The sequence below is a fragment of the Rhea pennata genome, chromosome 1 (genome assembly GCF_028389875.1).
Source record: "Rhea pennata isolate bPtePen1 chromosome 1, bPtePen1.pri, whole genome shotgun sequence".
NCBI lineage: Eukaryota > Metazoa > Chordata > Aves > Rheiformes > Rheidae > Rhea > Rhea pennata.
The window spans coordinates 12,857,994-12,879,428 of record NC_084663.1 but is presented as its reverse complement, the minus strand read 5'-3'; the positions used below and the strand labels follow the sequence as shown (position 1 = coordinate 12,879,428).

Here is a 21,435-nt window from a genome sequence, read left to right as displayed (position 1 = left end):
TGGAACTACAGAGCTTTCTCCAAAAAAGAGAGAAGAGAACCTAGTGGTAGGAGTGAGGAGACTATGTTAGGAAGGGCCCTCACCTAACTGCCTCAATAACCGCAGCCAAGCAGCATCAAAACAGGTTAGTATTTTGACACCACCAGTGTTCTTGTCTGCGAGTGCTAGCTAAGACAGAGGGCTGAATTCCTAAGATAGAAACACCACAAAGCATGCCAATTATTAAAATAATCAGCATTTATATAGCCTCCAATTCAGAACACGGAGGAAAGACACAATCTGTCACGCTATTGCTATATTTCAGGAAGTTAAAAAAGACACTGTAGAAGTTGTTATGAAACTCACCCTTTATATTTCAATACTATAATTTTAAAAAGCAGCTCTGCTTTTCTTACAAAAAATGAAATCATATTTATTGCATTTTGATTCCTTACTACTTCCCTAGAAGATGACAGAGTATTTAAATAAACTTGAAAAAAGAAGCAAATGTGATGTTTAATGCCTCAAAATGCATTAACAAAAGCAGACAGGATTCCTTATATATTCTGATATACCCACTGGCATTACATTTTTGAGCTTCTGTGCATTTACATTTTTGAGGGCTATGCTTCCCTCTTTATTTTTTTAGAAAATAAATCAACAGTGCTTTGTACTTCATATTTAATGATGAGAATGAAAATCAGCTCCTTCCTCTGCCTCAAGGATAAGGGGAAGAAACAAAAAAGTCTGTAAAGTCACAGCAATACAGAACTTAATCAGACTCTGAAATCACTAACTATATTTAAGATTTATTCTTTTATATTTTGACTGTATCAGTGATATATACACATTTACACTTTCTCTGGATATGATGGTGAGTAGTAGGCCTGATAATGCTATGGAAGCCACCACTTTGAGAAGCACTTTCAATGGGAATCTTACCCTCACTATAAAGTATCTCATTCTATTTCTCCATGCCCTTGAAACACTTTCTGCTCTTAAAAGATATGGCTTTTGAAGGACGACATACTTTTATCCATATCTAGCTTACCCTACGATCCTTTTGCTTCCCATTTTAAATCAGAATATTTAATTAGCTACTGTGTCTTAAGAAGGTAGTATTTTATCATCTTTTTGTTTCATTTCCTGTCTAATCCTTTACTATACAGTGCTCAGAAAGTTCTGCTCATGAAACGCTGTATAGAATAAGTGGTGTGAATTGTGAATTTTTTATATCTTGTTATATGGCAAAATGGAATCAAACCCACTGGAATCAAGCACTAATTCCTTATCATAGAATCACAGAGTCATAGAATCATAGAATCAGTAAGGTTGGAAGGGACCTCTGGAGATCATCTAGTCCAACCTCCCTGCTCAGCAGGGTCACCTAGAGCATGGTAGAGAGGATTGCATCTAGGTGGGGTTTGAATACCTCCAGAGAAGGAGACTCCACAACCTCTCTGGGCAACCTGGTTCAGTGCTCCATCACTCTCCCAGGGAAGAAATTCCCCCTCACGTTTAGCCAGAACTTCCTGTGCTTCAATTTCTGCCCATTGCCTCTTGTCCTGTCACATAGGACAACTGAAAAGAGTTTGTCCCTGTCCCCCTGACACCCTCCATTTTTTCAGATGCTTATCCACATTGATCAGATCCCCCCTCAATCTTCTCTTCTCCAGGCTGAACAGGCCCAGCTCCTCATAGGGCAGGTGCTCCAGCCCTCGGATCATCTTCGTGGCCCTACACTGGACTCTCTCTAGTAGAATGGTTTTAAAATCATTGTGACTGCAATGCAGAAGTTGAAAACTCCATGCCTTTGTGGACCAGTCCTCAAGTCATACTTCAGATTTGCAAGATAGTAAAATTAGATATCTATTGACAAGACATTAGCTGAACAGAAAGTTCTGTTGAATTTTGCCTCTGCACAGGCTAAATTTGGCTTGGGAGATGGCAGTGAGTGAAGGCCTATACAAAACTTAATGTTTCCTTGGCAGGATGTTTATTTTTAGGCCCCTCCAGCCCTCTCAGATGAATGGACTCAAAACACCTCCCAGTGCTGCCCATTTGTAAGTGCGTGGGAAGGGAGCCATCAGCAAGACCTCAGCTTCAACCCACGTTCACTTCCCCAGGAGAGCTGAATAATGATGATACAACCAAAAACACATAATCTAACACTTTAAAACTGTTCCTACAACAACTGAAAGTTTTGTTTCCTCAAAAACACAAGAAATATAGAACATTCAGGTTTTACTGAAGGAATGTACTCACCATTTTTTTAAAGGACTTACTAATTCGGAGTTCCGGATTAATAAGGAAATTTCAGCTAACACTCAGCCTTCTGCCATAATACTAAACCAGCCAGAAAATATGGGTGAAATCCTGTCTCCATTTAAGCCAAATGGAATTTTACCACTGCATTTAGTGGACTTCAGTGGGCCCAGGAAAAGTCCATGATCACGTAAGTTCTTCAGCTAACTTTAAATCTTAAGCAGTGATTTAAGAGATAACTTTGGATAATTCCAAACAAACAATAAAAAGTGGATTTTTCATAAAATTAATGTCACAGTAACTAAAAAGATTACTTTTCACGGGATAAAATTAAGAACTATTCTTATATTAATAGCAAATTATGAGTATTTCCTAAAATATTTTTATAGAGGTTTTCAGAAGTAAACAAAAACTTGCTAAAAAAGCTTTACATGGTACATCATTGTGCTAATTAATTTTGCTTATTTTCATAATTTTCCTGCATCCTTTATAGATTTGAACAAATTTTCCTATGTTTGAATTATATATATTGAATTATATATAGGAAATTTTCCTATAGAATTCCACACTGTTAAAATCCCTCTTGCTGTTGTATATTTGAAACACATTTATGTTCCTACAGATAATCAACATGTTGCTTTTTCATAAAGTATTTATACATTGAAAAAATCCTATTAGTTCTAGTACTGCTACTGTATATTTTAGTTTTAAAAGGAAATTCTACTCATAGCATGCAGGGCTCTTCAGCTCTTACTAATGCTTCATAAGGATGTCTTACAGCAATAACTTTCAATCAAGTATTTACTATGTCTGGTTTTTTTGGAAAAAATATTGACGCTCTTGTTGTTTATGAGCATTAGTATTCTTACCCAGCATATCAGAGAATGACAGAATGGGTAAGGTTGGAAGGGACCTCTGGAGATCATCTAGTCCAACCTCCCTGCTCAGCAGGGTCACCTAGAGCATGGTAGGCAGGGTTGCATCCAGGCGGGCCTTCAAGATCTCCAGAGAAGGAGACTCCACAACCTCTCTGGGCAACCTGGTCCAGTGCTCCGTCACTCTCCCAGGGAAGAAATTCCCCCTCACGTTTAGCCAGAACTTCCTGTGCTTCAATTTTTGCCTATATATAGATATTATATTAAATATATAATATATAATAAATATATATTTTAAATACATATAAAAATATAAAATCTAAATATAAACATATATTTTAAATACATTTTCAGTCTACTGATACGCTGGCTAAGAAGTTTCGCTGATATAATAAGGAGATAGGAATGGTCTGTGAAGTCAGTGATCCATGAACATTCTCCATACAAGTTTTAACCTATCAGAGAGGAGACATTATATTGAGTCAACCCTTCTATTTGTGAAGTGGTGAAAGACACCGCACACATATATAGGGTCTGTCTTTTTATCACAATTATATCTTCCTGTATTTTATTGATTTGTTCATAGTGTAACAATTCAAAGATCACCTGGCCATTGTACTCTGGAGTGAAATCTGACTGCACTCCAGAACTGGAAAAGGAACTTGGATTATTTTGTTGGGGGATGTTCTTCTGTGTTACATCAGTCTGCTTAAGAAATTAATGGCTTTAATTCTGTGAAGAAATATTTCCTCTTCTGTTACAAAAATGTCATTATTTTACCTTACCCAAAATCTGTGTCAGAAATATACTCTATTTCCAAACATGTTATCAATCTGAGCCAAATCATGATTTCTTAAATCAGTAGAGTAAATTGGAGTTTTACTATGGAAAAACAAAGTAAAATCTTCAGGATTTGGCTGAGCTGTTATAAAGATTCCTCTAAACAAATGAATGTGGGGTACATCAAATAAATCCCTCTTCTCCAAGTAGGAATACATTGGTAGAATTCACTGGAATTTTATAACAAATTCAGAACTCGGAAACAATCTCACTGAAGTCAATGTGATTTGCACCATTAAGTTCAGTGGAAGCAAGGCTTCTACAATTTATTCTTTCATTCTGCTTTATCACAGGAGAGGAACAAAACATGCAGCAACCGTTTATGTATTTTTTTAAAAATCCTAATCTATGAAGATCGTGTAGTCTTTCCAGCAGTCGTTCAAAAAGAAAAGGTCAAAAATAGTCAGGGGTTTTGTCATACTGAGACTAAATAAAAATAATATTTGCAAAATCCATAAAAAATGCAGTCTATACTGTTTTATCATGAATATACTACTGTTTTTGTACAAGACTTTGGAATGTTGCAGTCATTTACAGTTGTCACAAAAGTGGCAGACAAAGGCATATCTCACAGCCCGAGTAGTGAAGTTACAGAGCATCCTATTTTTAATTCTGAAACTGTTATAACTCAAAATCTATTTAGAACTCAAAAATAGCACGTGCTTCAGAAGAAAGAAGTATATAGTATTGTCAGAGAAGCAATCCCTGAAAATATATGACAGTTTCACTTTTAGATTATAATCTGCTATGGATAAAACCATGACTATTATTTCCTTGCAACAGATCAAAAAGTTCCTAACTAGAATCATTGGGTATTTTTCTCATTTCTCAAAATTCTCATTTTTCATTTTCTCAAAATTTTCTCTGCTTCTAACACTACACTGAATACTATACTGAACAGTACGAACAGTATGCATCATGGAAGTCTCCACTTGGCCTCTTTCTCCTCTGCATTACCAGCATGTTTCTGATTCTCCTTGAAATTCGTAGAGTAGAAGGTAAATTGACCAAGTCAATCCTTATATTCAAGAAGTAGTGAAAGCCAATACCTGTGTCTACACAGAGTTTCTCTTTTTATCTCAGGTTAGTAAGAAGTCCCTTTTTTAAAAACATTTTCCTGTTAGAGACAGATACATACTGACCACAGTTAGAGGGTCAGATTGGACTGACCGAATGAGAGAAACATAACTAAATACAGTATGATATTTTCAAGGAAAAAAAAAAGTGCAAACCAATCTATTAACTCTGAGAATCATTAAAAAGATCGATTTTTCTCAGAGACCTAATGACCAGTGCTGATAAGGACAAAGACAATACATCTCTTTCAACAAGCATGATACATGAGTCGTCGATCTAGGGAAGGATTCTGAAATCATCTTCTCATGGGAATGGGAGGGATTGGAAATCTATTTGCCCTGGTGGGTACAACTGTCATAAGCAAGACAATCACTGAAGACTTAGCATGCTCAGAAAAGCTTGTGACTGAATACCAAAATCCTTCCCTGAAGAAGGTACTACAGTCATGAGGGATTACTCAGGTAAATGGGGCATATCACTTAGGTAAGTAAGGGTACTGCCAGAAGTCTCTGAACGGGAACAGAAAATACAGCATCTATAAACCAGGTCTATTTTCTCATACACTATTTATTATCTGCCATAACAGATAGGTAGCTAATATATTATCTACTATTTCTCAAAATGCAGATCTGCTGATTGGCAAGCCTGGGCATCAAAGACAGGATCTGTGCAAAACTGGTTTGTTGAGTTTATTTCGGTCTGCCTTTGGTTTATGACTTTTTGACTTCAGTGAACTTGTCATCTGTGATCAGAGACTGATGTGATGGATATTGTGTAGTTATGACTTTGGCCCTTTCTTCAGGTAGGTTCTCAGAAGGCTTAAGGAGTTATGCAGCCTTCCCCAACCAACATTTCACCTTGCTGTCCACTCAGCTCTGGTAGCTGGTATTAAAAGACACCTCTCAGTATCCCCCAAGGGACATAACAACATTGTGAATTAATTTAAACTAGCAGTTCAATCTCTACAAACTTGTGACAAACAAGTGAAATTACATGGTCAAGCAATGACAGACTTGTACTAATGCTCTTTCAAACACCTAAGTTAACAAAAAGATCTTTTCAAGAAAGGCTTAATATTCATTGAATGTCTGATAAATATAATAGTTGGTGTTGATCTTGTATTAATGTTCATCTAACTTCTTCCACTAGGTGTCAGACTATGGGGGAAAAGGAGGAAAGAAAAGAAGATACATTTTCCTGTTATTGACCTTCTTTAATGGAAATCTTCTTTGTTACAATGTCTGTATTGATACAACTCTTCATGAAAATTTATTTACTTTCCAATGGGTACTTTGTGCTGATTAGGTGAGAAAGAATTACCTTCTTTCCTGCTATTTATAACACGGCTAATGATTTTCTTAAGTGTAAATAGCTCCTTATTTATCTTCAGATGCTTTCCTTGATAGGGACAAAGTCAGGAAAAATAAAGGTCTTCATTGCTTTTTCTACTACAAATTAAAAATGCAGGGATATTTCCTATAAATAGTTCTATTCACCCAGGTATTCTTATATGCATGGGTCATATTTTTCATATAAAGGATGTTGCCTGCAATTTTGCTTCAAGATTAACAATAAAAGGATCCATCCATTATTCAGTTAACTTAAATACTAACGTATTTCTAAGAAGAATGTGGCTTAAAAAAGTGTAGCACAGTTTCTAGTTTTATTTCAGTGCCATGCTGTATAACTGCCCTTCAGTTCATAGTAGTTCAGCTTCCAGGATAGCTGTGATTTGGAAAATGTTTGAAATCACAGAAATGATCAGGTAGTTCTTTTTCCCTCTCCTGTTCTGCACTGGGGTGCTAGCTCTTTGCCCCATAAACACACATTTTCTAATACAGCCCTTACAACAGCTATTGCTTTGTCATATTACAAAATGAATGCATTAATTTCAATAATTTACAAAGCCCTTAAGACACGAAAACACAAAACCTTCCTGTTTTGCTTATATAGTGCTTTTTCAACCTCTGATACACATCGGTATTTGCAGGAACACTGTGTACCACACATTTAGAAGAAAAGCATCAGCTTTACAACTGATTTCTGTTGTAGAAATGCAGTTATTTGCTTAAATTTTGTGGAAATTTCCTCAAGTATTTGGCATAAGGAGCAAGTGTTTTTTGTTTCTTTCTTGTAACTGCAATGTATTACTCTGTTTCTCTTAGCTAGTCTAATACACTAAAACTACAATGAACCCATCTGCATTTAGCTTTTAAATATGAAAATATTTTCATCATTGCCAACTCTTCACTAAGTTCTGATAACAGGAGTAATGACACATTTGTAATGGGATGTCCCAGTGCAATTCTATAAATTTAGGAAAAAAAAAACCATAATGGAAGCATGAGACAGATTTAGCAGTGAAAGTGTGCTTACCTTCATATGTTCCACTTTCCAAGAGAGCACCACTTTTCTCCAATTCCATAAAATCTTCAACTGTGATGAAAATATAGTCCACACCAGGGACCTCTCCCTCCTTATGTGGCCTTGTGGTGCCTATTAATAAATGGAAAGACATAGTCAAGCACAAGAACTAAAAGTAGAATAAACTTTTGGAACATTTTGGAGAATTTATAGAGTAAACTAAATGTTTATACAATATAACATATGCCATATTTTCCTTTTGAGGATGTCTTTCAAAGGCATATAGCTACATCTGTAGAAGCTGAGCTCTATTATCAGATGCATCTGTAAGGATGAGCTAGATGTTATTTGGGCTCAGGTTATCTAGCCTGACTAATGGAAATGCATCATACTGCTATTCTTTTATTCTGTGACCCTCACTGAGATGAGGCATTCATATGTAATATTAGTCTTTGTTTGAGGTGTATTTTCTACAGCTCTAGACAAAGTTTTGTCTACAAATATTCTGTTTCATGCTCTTTTACATGTTTGTTTATTATATAGAATAATAAATCTAGGAGTAAATTTATAAGAGTTATATTCACACAGCTTGTTTCAGTGCCTAAAGTGGACTTAAATGCCATTACAAATGGATATGTTTAAGCAAGTGAGTGATTCAGATCTGCTAACCATGCTGTCGGATTGCAAAGGTGCTTAAATTTAGTCATTGGCTCTATTGTCATCTCTGGATGACAAAATTCCCTAATTGCTAACAGACAGTATTTCACACACATCCAGAAGTGAATTCACCTTAGCTAGGAGAAGTTCAGATGTTAAAACACTGAAGCATCTAAATTTGACCAAAGTTCCTAGAGTGGCCCAATTTGTTGAGTTCAGGCTATTCCTACTTTGACTGAAAGCATGAAATCATAGAATCGGTAAAGTTGGAAGGGACCTCTGGAGATCATCTAGTCCAACCTCCCTGCTCAGCAGGGTCACCTAGAGCATGGTAGACAGGGTTGCATCCAGGCGGGCCTTCAAGATCTCCAGAGAAGGAGACTCCACCACCTCTCTGGGCAACCTGTTCCAGTGCTCCGTCACTCTCACAGGGAAGAAATTCCCCCTCACGGTCAGGCGGAACTTCCTGTGCTTCAATTTCTGCCCATTGCCTCTTGTCCTGTCACATGGGACAACTGAAAAGAGTTTGTCCCCATCCCCTTGACACCCTCCCTTCAGGTACTTGTACACATTGATAAGATCCCCCCTCAGTCTTCTTTTCCCCAGGCTGAAGAGGCCCAGCTCTCGCAGCCGTTCCTCCTAGGTCAGGTGCTCCAGCCCTCTGATCATCTTCGTAGCCCTATGCTGGACTCTCTCCAGTAGCTCCAGTCTCTCTTGTCCTGGGGAGCCCGGAACTGGACACAATACATCACAAAACTACATTTGGAAATGAGAAACCAGACTTTTAAGTCCTCATTGGCCTCAGAGTGTTTGAAACATCTTAATTAATTCTTTATCAATATTGTAGTGATTACATCACACTCTTCAGGTTTGGTTTCAAGATCATTAATATTGGGAACTGGCTAAAAAATAGGTTTTTCCCTTCCTGAACAAATGTTTTAACATTATGATATTGTGCAAAAGGATGCTGCCTCTTTCTTAGTTATTCACTCGCTACCTTAAACACTGCACTGTGAATCCTATATTATGCAGTATTGGTTCAGGCATCTATTCAAGTCACCTATCACAGGACTCATTTCATCTACCTTTTGATGTCTGTTCTGCAGACATATGCAATTAACCATGATGAGTCATCTTGCATGTGATTCTGTGTAAAATTAAGAAAATTAAGTGTAGTCATCTACAAGTATGATATGTGTCCAAACTCCTATTAAAGTCAATAGAGATCTCATCAATGGTGTAAGGAAGAGAACTACTCAGCTGACTAGCCACTAAGAGCTCAATCCTGTTGGCCATATATTGATGTCTAGTGCTATTTGAGGTACCTTGGAGATCTCAGAATTCCTCATGAGGCTAGCAGATGTGACAAAGGACAAGCGGGAACCCACACCCTTCTGCAACTGAGCTGGAAGCTAGGCGAGGCATTTCAAGTAGCACTAGATTCCTGTATTTAGGCAACTGAATCAAGCCCTAAAATGTAGGTATCTTAATTTCATACGGAATCCCTCCCTTCAGCTAGATCCAGTGGAGACTTTGGTGAGATGAACAGCACATTAGAACTGCCAATTTATCCTGATGACAGAAAGGAGCCATAATGAACCTCAGTCCCATGCCTCCAGTAATTCCACCATCAGGAATACAGTTGGATAAATCTGTAAGACACTTTCTTTTACTGGTCTGATTTTGATTCCTTTTTCATTTCATTGCAACATTTAAAAGTAAAACTCTTCCTATTTGGCAGCTGATTTCTGAGTATTTCGTATTTACAGAGATGACTTTTTTAGGACAATTACTATCGTGTTTCAGGAAGGATATGGTTCTATTTCCAAAACACTCAGGCATTTGGGTGTCCATAAGCAGGCTGAATTTACTCCCCATGGAAAATATGACCAATAGGGGTCGAGCTGCATCCTCAAAGATATCAAACTCTTGTGATAACTGCTCAGAAGCACAGGAATTCTGTCAAGCCCTCTGAGCTCCCATGAGCTCTTTTAACAGCACAGGCATCTGATATTTCATCCTCATGCTCTCTTGTGAGGAATTTCTGACTCCTCTCTATCAGGAAGTTTTTATTCCCAAAGTCTATTGGCAAGAGTTGTATCTCTTGGTACATCAAGGTTATGTTTTTTCTAGACAGAGCATCAGGAAGAAGACTGCACATTAGAAACTTACTGTTTCTGCAGTAATTTTTTATGTGGCAAATTGGGATTACCAATAGATAACAATTTTTGAGGAACCCAGACATAAATATAGGCAAAACAAAATGTGGAAGTTAGCCATGCTTTGAATGGAAAATTGTCATGGAGTGGCTTTTAAATTCTCAATCTCTTTCTGAAATTGGACGTCAAAGACCAGACCTGTCTGTCCTCAGGGGTATGACTTAGTCATGTTCTTTCAAATATGGAGTATATATGAGAATGTGCTCATATGCCTTGCACTATGAACCGAACATTCTGTCTAATTTGTTTTCCCTAGTTCAAATTAAATGCATGTTTCAAATGTAGACTAACTGAATCCTTAACACATAGAGCTTAACTCTAGCTTAACTCTAGTCTGTTCTCCATTCAACTTGTATATCACCATCCCTATGTGTAAAGAAGTCATGAGATCCCTTGCATTTAGTTTGGGTAATGTAAATATTATCTTGTTCTATTACACTGTGAGATTTGTTGAGATTTTCAACTATTTTTGATAGTTCCCTATTCTGCTTTAAGATGAAAACAATAGATTTTTGTGGCAAAACAGAAAGAACAAAAACTTCACTTTAGTATTACTCGTGTACTGCTGTACAGCAGCTTACTAATTTAGTCTCCTTGAGTTTCCCATCTATTTTCCTACATGACTAAATAGCTAGTGGTGATTCCACAGTATGTCTTTTTCCATTTTTCTTGCCCCATAGATTAAGTAGAAATCACAGAATGGAGATGAGAAATCATTTCTGATGCTATCTGAATTGAAATTGGAAAATTATGCAAATGAACATTTTTAAGGAAGAACAGATTTTCTAGAAAATTTCTTGCCAGTTCTACCTGTACCTGATATGTCTACCCTACAATGCCATAAGGTAATATTGTCACTCACATGGGTGACACAAACTGTTCCACACTGTTTTCATAAAATCCTTAAGTAGTCTGCTCCATGAGGTCTATAAGGTATGAATCTCTATACAGCATCCCTAAGGTTGTACTTTATAAGGTAGCAACCCCTATAAAGTATACCTAGGGTTGTATCCTATAAGCTATCAACCACTTCCTTCCTCCAGAAAATGGGAGTTAAGAGCAAACTACAGTAACAAGTTGCACATATTCAGGGTGACTCTTTCCCCAAGTACAGTAGTGTCCATCCCTACCAGAACTTTATAGCCTTTGGCAAAATTTTCCTGAATTTCATTTCCCTCCTGCATCTGTTCTCATTCCCTCAGCCTGGAGGACCTGAGATATTGCAAATGATTAAAATTCCCTGGCTAATAGACACACAGTAATAATAGGCTGTTTTACTACTTCACTCTGGACAAAGTGAGTTGCTGTTGTCTGTTTCCTTTATATCTTTCTGTAAGCACTATAGCAATGTGAAGGTGATAAAATGTTAATATTTAGAGGCAATTAATGAAGAATTTTAAATATCCTTCAAGATTTGAACACTGAACATTTGAGCATTGCCTTATATATAGGCATCTTGCAGATCATGGGCATTTTTTCTCTTTCACTGCTTTTAAACTAAAGTAGAATTACTTTTCTCAGTAGATCTGGCCCTCTAACTATCTATCTGGCCTCTAACTATATTCATATTAAAGAACAGCCCTAAAAGCCACAGTTATTCAAGAATTAAAACAAAAGATTGATTCCAAGCCTTATGTTTTTACAGCAATACAACATATCTTATTATAGAGGAATAAGGTTGAACAAGACATACTTGCTACTGCTTACAATGTTTAGTCTTTTATTAATGTAAAATGAACATAGGAACCTAGTTACCATTTTGTTACCATGGTAACATAGGAAAAAATAATCTTTGAATTCCATAATGAAAGAACATGATACTTTTAGATCTTGCAGGATAAAAGCCAGCGTGGTATATTTGCACTATGTATATTTATGGCAATGGCCATAAATATTATTGTCCCTGTTAAACAGAAGATATGCAAAGAATAGCTTACTGGTAACCATGACTGAGCCTCAAGAAGTGTGTGCTGTCACACCTGTAGGTGCTTTAGAAACTGAGGCACTTGGTCCACAAAATCTGGACTGACTCTGACTCTCTCTGCCTTCATGAGGATGAGTGCTTACAGCATTTCATAGCATAGGCCTTCAGGAGCTTCTTTTTACCTACAAGCCTGACAACAGCATCAACATTAATGGCATGCAATCTTTCCACAGTGGTTTCAAGGTAAATTTCACTGACTTTTTGTATCTGCTTCTATCTGTCAGTGAAGAAGAAGAGTGAGTCACCCAGGGGCATAGAGGAGCAGTTTAGGAGAGATCTTGGCTACAAGACTTTCAGTTAAAAGCAGCTTTAAGCTTCTTATTTTGCTCCTTAAACCTTTTTTCCTTGACTTGTTCTGAACTGGCCATCATTTCACTAATTCAATCACTCAAAAAAATTCAGTTCTGATCACTCTAGTTTTTAAAAACTTTTACAGTTTGACAGACAAAAACTATGCCATGGCAAAGGATCTTGCATATGATCAGGAAACTTAATCTGAAATGATAAACCAGGATCTAAAGCAAACCACATCACTTGGCCTAGTGAGGTATCGAAAATCCAAAAGGCAAAACTGTTTTCACAAGCAATGTTACATGCAGAGCTATGAATATCCGAAAACATACATAGCAAAGAAATAGAAGAAAATACGAAGGAAGAACAAGTTTTAATATTGCTCATGATAAAGTCACCCTCATTTTCAATTCTGATAGTAAGAAAGTATGTTAAGGTATTTCATGGCAGTTAATATTCCAATACCAGAGGTTAATCTTGACTGTGATGATTATATAAAGGCAGTGCGCAATTACATTGTTCATCTGTTTGCTCTCATATAAAACACTGAGGTCATTCCCTGAGTGACTACTCCATCTGTATTTATCATAACTTCAGAATGAGTACCTGCTACAATTTAGGGATACTTAAACTATGTGGCACATGTTTTCAAAAAAAGACCTTTGCTGCTTGTTTCTTCTTCTGCACCAAAAGAGAAATAGGACATACCATATTTCAGTGCAGGCTTTCCAAGTTTAATGGCTTGTTATATGATGACACTATGCTTCTGGCGAGGAAAAAGGTGGTGTTTATATGAACAGCCTTTGAAAGTGCATTTTTCTTTTAAATGAACTTAAGGGACTCAGGGGGTATAAATTCAGACATCTAAGAAATCTTTGCAATAAACAAGAAAGGGAATGTGTTAATTTAATAGCAATAAAGTATTTCTGAAACACTGCTAATATGAGTTTATGAAACAGTTACTAACATTTATCATTTTAGCTTTACATTGACTACTAGAGCCCACTGGAAAAACTCTTCGGTTCAAGAAGAGTTCAATCCAAATTTCTTAGTAAAAAATTTTAGAATTGTTAACAGTGGAAAAACTCCACTGAAAAGCTCCAAAACTAATTTATATAGGCAGGAGAACAGGCACAATTGGTACACCAGGAATTTATATGTCTATTTTTTTAAATCTCAGTATCTAAGTATATCATTTCAACATATTACTTAGTGCTTATATATGAACAAGAGACTCGGTTTGACTTCCACAAATATTTCTGCTTCTCAGAAACACTGCGTTTTCATAGTCTTTGCCTCACTGCTGCTTTCAAGAAAGGTGCTCTCTCAATATTTATTTTATTGCTAACTCCATGTAGTTATGCATGATAGGAAGACAAACACATTTATTTAAGTGATATGATTGGAATATGAATGTTAATTAAACCCCCCAGAACTGTGGCTTCAGAAAGATAGTAAATACTAGATGGTGTTCTATACTTACAATACACATATTTTCAAGAACATTTCACCTTGCACAGTAAATAACCCATGTCTTATGGTCTTTGGCTGCTTTACAAAGGTCGTATTACATTCCTAGTGTTCCTGTGCAGTCTATATGGTGCGCAGAAAAGTAGAAATAAAGGCCTTAGTTCCTACGGTCCAGTACCTACTCACAAACTTTATGCAGAGGTTTAAATGCTCTGAGCTTCTAGGCATATTATAAATATCTATATTAACCTTCTTCATTGCAAGTTAGGCGCAAACATGACATACCTCTTTTTTATCCAAACATCTTCACTATTATTTAGCTGTATTTACATTTAGATCTAGTAGCACTAATCACAGATTGATTCCTATTGCACTAGGTAAGTACAAAAACGGAGGCATGTTTTTGCCACAAGCTTTGTAAAAACCTACCACCCTTTTGCATAATGACTATTCCTCAATTCATTTTTCCAAACATATCAAAGAAAATAGGACCTTAATGTGCTTATTTGTTCCACAGGTAACATGAACATAAAGACAAAAAGATACTTAATATACAAGGCCACTTTACTACACATCCTATAGTCAATTTGTTCTGTAATTCTGCATTGTACAACAGCTTGCTGTGGAAAGCGGTATGCCAGGCTGTCATAAATTACAATAGCTAGAGGGATCCCTCCTGCAGACACAGACTGCTAATCTTTAATAAACTTCAGCTGAGCCCTTCAAGGTCATAACCTTGTGCACATTTTGCCTCGGAAAATTTCGGCAGTGTTTAATTAGCTCTTTTGTTTGTTTGCCAAATTATTCAGGGACAATACTACTGTGAGGAACTAGAATATATGGAATATTACACCTATCTTGTCCAATTACTAACTGCATAAAACAGAGAAACACCACCTTCATCTTGATCTACTGAATTCCCAGCTGAAGAGAATACTAAACATCGTTTTCAAGTAAAGTGATTTTAGATGTACTACAAGCCAGGAAGCTCCAAGTGTTTATGATATTTCTTGTAACAACAACATAAAACACAATGCCATAAGCCCCTTCTTGCCAAGCGTTATGAAAACCAAGGTTTCTTTCATATTTTTAATTACGCAGTACCAGCAATTTCTCTGATGCATTCCTATAAAAAATAATTTCAGAAGCAGAGGACCAAATCCCAGATTCCTGAAAACATTTTTCAGGGGGAAATAGTTTCCAGCTCCATTAATAAGGAGGGTGCTAGCAAATGTATTTCTGAAGAAGAGCTCCAGGTTAATTATTCCAAACCCCACTAGCAAAGCAGCTAAATTCTCCACAATGAAGCAAAGCCGGGCACTTAGCAGTTGCTGCGTTGTGAGACTGCACCACTATAAATAATGTTACAGCTTCCATGGAGCGATAAATCAGACACTATTTGGAAAAAAAAAAGAGTGTTTCTTTTTTTCTATCTCCAGAATTTTCTGATCCAAGCTTTTGTAGAAAGGGAAACACACTTGATCACACTTCACCACAGAACTATTACTTTCATTAGTGGGTGATTAATAAAATAAGTTTTAAAATAAGATTAATAAAATAAGGATGAATAATAAAATACATTTTCCATTCCCTGTATACCATTAATATATTTTGATTTTAGTAGAAATAATAGATGAATTAGATGACTCAATCCAGTGTCCACTGAAGTCAGTTGGAAATTTTTCACTGCGTGGGCAATGGATTTGGATCATAATAAAACAAACTCTTAAATAAAAAAGCCTAATCCTTACTATTGATAGTTTCTAATGTACATTGGGATCAATGTGATTAAGTTTATCATGTTTTGATCTTTCCTAAAGAAGTAAAATGTAAGATTGTAAAACATAGTTTTAAGGGACTCTATGCTATTTTGACCTCCCAGGTTCTATAATATCTTAAAATTCCTGGGACAATGTATTTTATACTTTATAGTGCAAAGGAGTTGTAGTAACTTCCTGATTTGAGACCTACTATACATAGAGTAAGAGATAAGCATGCCCTTTATTTGGAGAGAACATGTATTCAGCATGTCGTTCTTTAAAATGTCACTTCTTCAAAACTTGAGGCATGTGCATTAGATAAACTAGATAAACTCCTGCCTAGTGGTTAGCAGGGTTATTACACTCCAGATTTACATAGTCTTTGAAACACCTCTTTTCAGATTAAATATATATTCAGTAGCTTCCTATTAAACACAATCTGAGTTTTCTATTTGTTTTCTGTTTTCCATGCAATGTGATTGACACTGTACAATATACATAAAAACAGCTCCAAAGATCATTTATATTTTGCAAAAATTAGTCATATTAGAGCTGAATAGCAAAGTTAAATCAGGAGATGGGTCTGACAATAGTTTTGGTGGTGGAGTGCTGGTGGTAGGAAGGAAGGTGGGTTTTTTTGGTAATTTATGAAGTGTAAAGCTAATAAATAATTAGGAGAAGATGACAGGAACCAGCAAGGCCACTGGGGGACAAGGAATATAGCACCCAAGATCTATCAGCTGAGATAGAAATTTGAAAAGTTTTCTATAAAATGCACTATGATATATCCAGAACTACCCATTACACCAGCTGAGGATCAGATCTATTGCACTTGCATGCTGTTATCTTGGGACAGGCACTGATACACTGGATGTTTCTTCTGCAAAGCCATATGACTCATTGACCAGTAATCACAGTGTGAATTGGGTCACTTTCCTGCTGCTGGTGAATTCCTCATTAGGTCTGCAGAGAACTTAAAGAACGACTCTGACCCAGCAGTAAGCCTATCTGTAGAAGTTTCATTGCCAGGACAGCTTTGGGCAAATAAAGTATCTTTTATTGTTATTGCCAGGAGTACTTTTTAAAATGCTACGTTAATATACTTCAGAGATAAAAGCCAGTAAGAGAGAAGTGTGAATACTTTGTGTCAAATTATGCATGGAAGATTGCAGAAGATACTTGTAAAAACAATCAGAAAATTTGTTGTTAATGTAGATTTCATAAACATTTAAAATGTTGTCTAAATAATTCCTGGAAAATCTGAAACTTGGAAATTATGGGTATTCTTTTGGCATTTAGGAATGTAGTTCATATAGAGGTTAGTTAAGTGCCTGATGTGATGTTCAGTACTTTCAAACTGAAAAAGATGAAAAAAAGAGCAAAATCAGGTATGAATCATTCCAAATTCTGCACCATTGTCTCAATTCTTTTCAAAGCTAATTGCAAAGCAGCTCTGCAGAGAAGGACCTGGGAGTCCTAGTGGACTCCCAGCTGGTAACGTGCCCTTGTGGCCAAGAAAGCCAATGGTCTCCTGGGGTGCATTAGGAAGAGTGTTGCCAGCAGGTTGAGGGAGGTGATCCTGCCCCTCTACTCAGCCCTGGGGAGGCCTCATCTCGAGTCCTGTGTCCAGTCCTGGGCTCCCCAGGACAAGAGAGACCTGGAGCTACTGGAGAGAGTCCAGTGTAGGGCTACGAAGGTGATCAGAGGGCTGGAGCACCTGCCCTATGAGGTACGGCTGTGAGAGCTGGGTCTGTTTAGCCTGGGGAAGAGAAGACTGAGGGGGTCTGACAAACTCTTTTCAGTTGTCCCATGTGACAGGACAAGAGGCAATGGGCAGAAATTGAAGCACAGGAAGTTCTACCTGAACATTAGAAAAAACTTTTTTTGTTAAGCATTCTGTGTGATTCTGTGAACCTAACAGAAAGCTCTATAATATATTGGGATTTCCTTCATAAAACATGTTAATGTCTTAGCAAATGTCTCTGTGGTATTTCCCACTTTCTCAGTATCAGTTTATCTTTCTGGCTTATTGTAAAATAAAATACCATGATCAGGGAGATATAAAAGAAAGCAGTAAATTGCTCTAAAGAGACATCTCTGAACCAGAATTTGAAAATCCACTCATGGAATACCCAAGATATGCAAATCCAAGGTTATTTTCTGTACATGTTTTAAAGACATTTAGTGTTGCTCTTCCATGGATTTCAACTCTTTCAGGTACACTAAAATATGATGACACATCTGCACCCCCTTTTGAAGTTTAGACACTGACTCCCACTGCACAGAGATTTGTTTACACCCACACATACTTTTAGTCCAATGATAAACAGCAAGATTTTAAATAGAAGTGAATATACGTGCACAAGCGAACTATCCGAGGAAACAAGCGATGGATTAGGGCATGGTGAGAGAAACATGCTTGCATGAGCATTTATGTTTTCATATATTCCTCCAGATTTATAAAAGCTTCCAACTAATGAGATCTAGACAGAGATATTTGATGTTACTAATAAAATAAAGATACAGCTAATTACATGCAAAATGCCTTCTACAACTAGAACAGCTTAATTAGAAGATGGTTTCTTAAGATCTATGGAAGACCAAAGCCTTTTCTGGGAAATATCTGATTTTTTCCTGCAGCTCTTCAAGAAGAAAGATAATGTAGTTAAAGAATTGCTTGTATAGTAGGTTGTAGGCATTTTTAAGTCTTCTAAGCAGTTAGGTATTACACACAAATTTCTGTCTAGTGCTAGCAACTCTGTTATTCCTATTGAAGATCCAACTGGTTGTACGCTAAGTTACCAGTGGAAATATTACAAAACAAGATTTGGTATAGTTTGTTAAAATAAACTATGATCACAAAATATGTATTTACGGCTGCATGTTATTATATTGTACTTTCAAACATCACGGAAACACATTGCAGCTGGAATAAGGGTCAACAGTACCAATGTCAACAGCAGAACCTACTTTTTGACTGGTCAATTTTTTTAACATTACAAACCAACTGTTATGGATGATTTTTGTTAGGCTACTTGTACATGCTATTACAGAGAATTTAAGAATCTACTTAAATTATACACTGACCCTAAAGTACATTGGAAGTATTCTGCACTACCTGCTATAATAACTTTTAAACTGAAAAATATAGTTAACCTTATTCACTCTAAATTCATTCTTATGGAGCCAGCCATACTGTATAATGTCTACTTAACAGCATATTTTAAAAGTATAAGCTAAACTGTTAGCAGTTGCTACTAAATCACTCAAAATATTTACTAATTAATTTTGTTTTATTCAATCCAGTCCTACTTTGAGATGCATTAAAAGACAACTGTTGCAAAGACTACCACAGAAACTGTCCACAGATGGATTCCCAAGCCAAAATCACCTCAGTTGTTTTGGAAGTCTATGTTAATAATACAAGAAAGTTAATGAATTAATAGTATGGAATAATAATAGGATTTTAAAGAATACACACTGATTAGGGTAAATAACATACAGAAAGATGAGGGAAGTTTACACTTAAAACAGGGAACCTAGTTGATACATATGAATGATAAAAATCAATACTTAGAATGGGATGACCTTTCAACACAAGTCTAAGATTCAGTTTTCATAATTTTCACAGTTACGTCTTAATCTACGTCAGAACAGTATCTATCCAATAAGACATGGGAGCATGAGCCAGTCAAGAGCTCATCTCTTCAGAATCAAAAAGTACTTTGGAAAACTACAAGAATGGCCAAAGAGAGTTGCAAATTATTAGGTTTTCTCCATTTTCTTGTCCATAGATGGCTCGAATAGTTGTAGTCCTTAGCTTTCATCCCAGAAGTTGACACCTATAGCCAAATCTCTGCCCCATTCACCAAGCAGGTGGATTAAACCTCAGTTTAGTGACAAAACACCTTCATATGTAATAGCACACACTGTTGTACTCATTTTGAATGAACAGGGTTCAAAGAATTGAGTGGCTGTACAATACTGTATGTAACATCACCAGAAGCTTCACAACTAAAACTCCTAATGGCCAACTGCCATCCAGACACCACAGCAAAAGATGAGAAGAGATGCAGGCAACTGTATTGACTCAGTAGGGATCCCATCAATATTAGACAGGACTTCTAACTGTGAGATCCCACAACATACTGCAGGAATGCTTTGAGCAAATTTGAGAATTCATGCTGTGTGCTGCTTCCAACAGCAGCTCATGCTTTGTCCATCCATGGAGAAGTAGATTTCTGACATGAAAGTCACAGGCTATCAAATGCGGCACCTCTCACATACGCGACATAACAAGCACATGTTTCTAGGCTGCTTCTAGAGTAACAGAAAGCATCTTTTCCCCTCCCTCTTCCTCTTAGTTTCATTGCAAAGAGCAAAACTAGGATATACACAATAGTTATGTAGAGTCCTTGGTAGAAGCCTTTCTGTTGCTCTTCTTCATTGACTGTTTCTCATAGACGATAAATTTTTGACTGAACTATGAACTTATGCAGTAAATTCCAGGGAAATACAATAGTTCAGTACTTCTAAACTACATTTTAAAACAGTGATACAGAAAATACACTCTCCTCCTTTGAGAGAAATGAACCCATTGTCAGAGCACTTTTACTATGTTATTCAGAAATGTATTTTGAGAACATCTTAGTTTTTATACTAAATGATTTCCCCCAGAACATGACCCCCTACAAAAAATCCCAACTACTTGAAACAGATTTCTTTCCATCACTTATGAAAAAAAGCTATTCTCAGCTTAGCTCACATTAACAAAAAAAAATCCCCATTCCTCAATAATGAATTGCATAAATTATTTTTACAGGAATCATTATTTTATAGTATATTCACAGGCATTAAAATGCCTACTGCAGATTTAGGTATTGTGACTATCTTCAAGTTTCTAAAAGAAATTAAAAAAACCTTGTTCATTCTTCTTCTGAAGATAAAAAAAAGCTTAGATTTAACTTCAAAGGAGTCAAATATAGTGAAGGTGAGGAAAGAAATGTCACATGTAATTTTGAATGCAGGTAATCCCACTGCTATTCTTATCTCCTACACATATTAATTCTGAAGTGTAACTACAGCATTAGTGAAGGTCATTTTGTAAAGTATAAACACTCCAAATAATGGACAATTTAATTTTTCCAGTGGAACACAAAAGCAGAAGGTTACATATGGACAGAGGAGGGCTTCGGACAACCCAGAAGACTTCGATCTCACAGCGTGACTTTGATACCTTTCTGTATTCAGCAGTGCAGAAAGAAACATTATTGCTGAGTGGCAAGGTTTTACTCTGGTTGAATAATTAAAGTTGCTGACTTTCATCTATAGTGAAACTTCATTTTCTAATATGATGAGTTCTAATAATCAACCCTGATTCAATTCACTAGTCACTAGAGATGACTTAATTTCACTCATTTTCCATCAAACAAGCAAGAACTGGTTGTTGCCTCTGCTGCAGACTTTTGATAACTTAGTAAATTAAAAGTACCTATATGAAACTAAGGCATGTGCAATTATACTACTTTTATTTTTGTGGAAATAATTACTAACTACGTAAGAATTTGTAGTTCTAATAGTATCAAAGATTTGAATTGCATGAAATGACTATTTTTAGGATAGTCAATGATTTTACCTCCCCAACCAAGAGAGAA

At 36.4% G+C, this 21,435-nt stretch overlaps 1 protein-coding gene across 7 annotated transcripts in view; it reads right to left on the bottom strand.

Annotated features, from left to right (window-relative positions):
• Positions 1 to 21,435, bottom strand: part of MAGI2 (membrane associated guanylate kinase, WW and PDZ domain containing 2) — a 749,564-nt gene that overhangs the window by 297,805 nt on the left and 430,324 nt on the right. For all 7 annotated transcript variants that reach the window (XM_062581410.1, XM_062581437.1, XM_062581429.1 and 4 more), the window contains exon 3: positions 7,413 to 7,532. In XM_062581410.1, the coding sequence (XP_062437394.1) occupies positions 7,413 to 7,532 (120 nt within the window). The remainder of the gene's footprint in view (positions 1 to 7,412; positions 7,533 to 21,435) is intronic.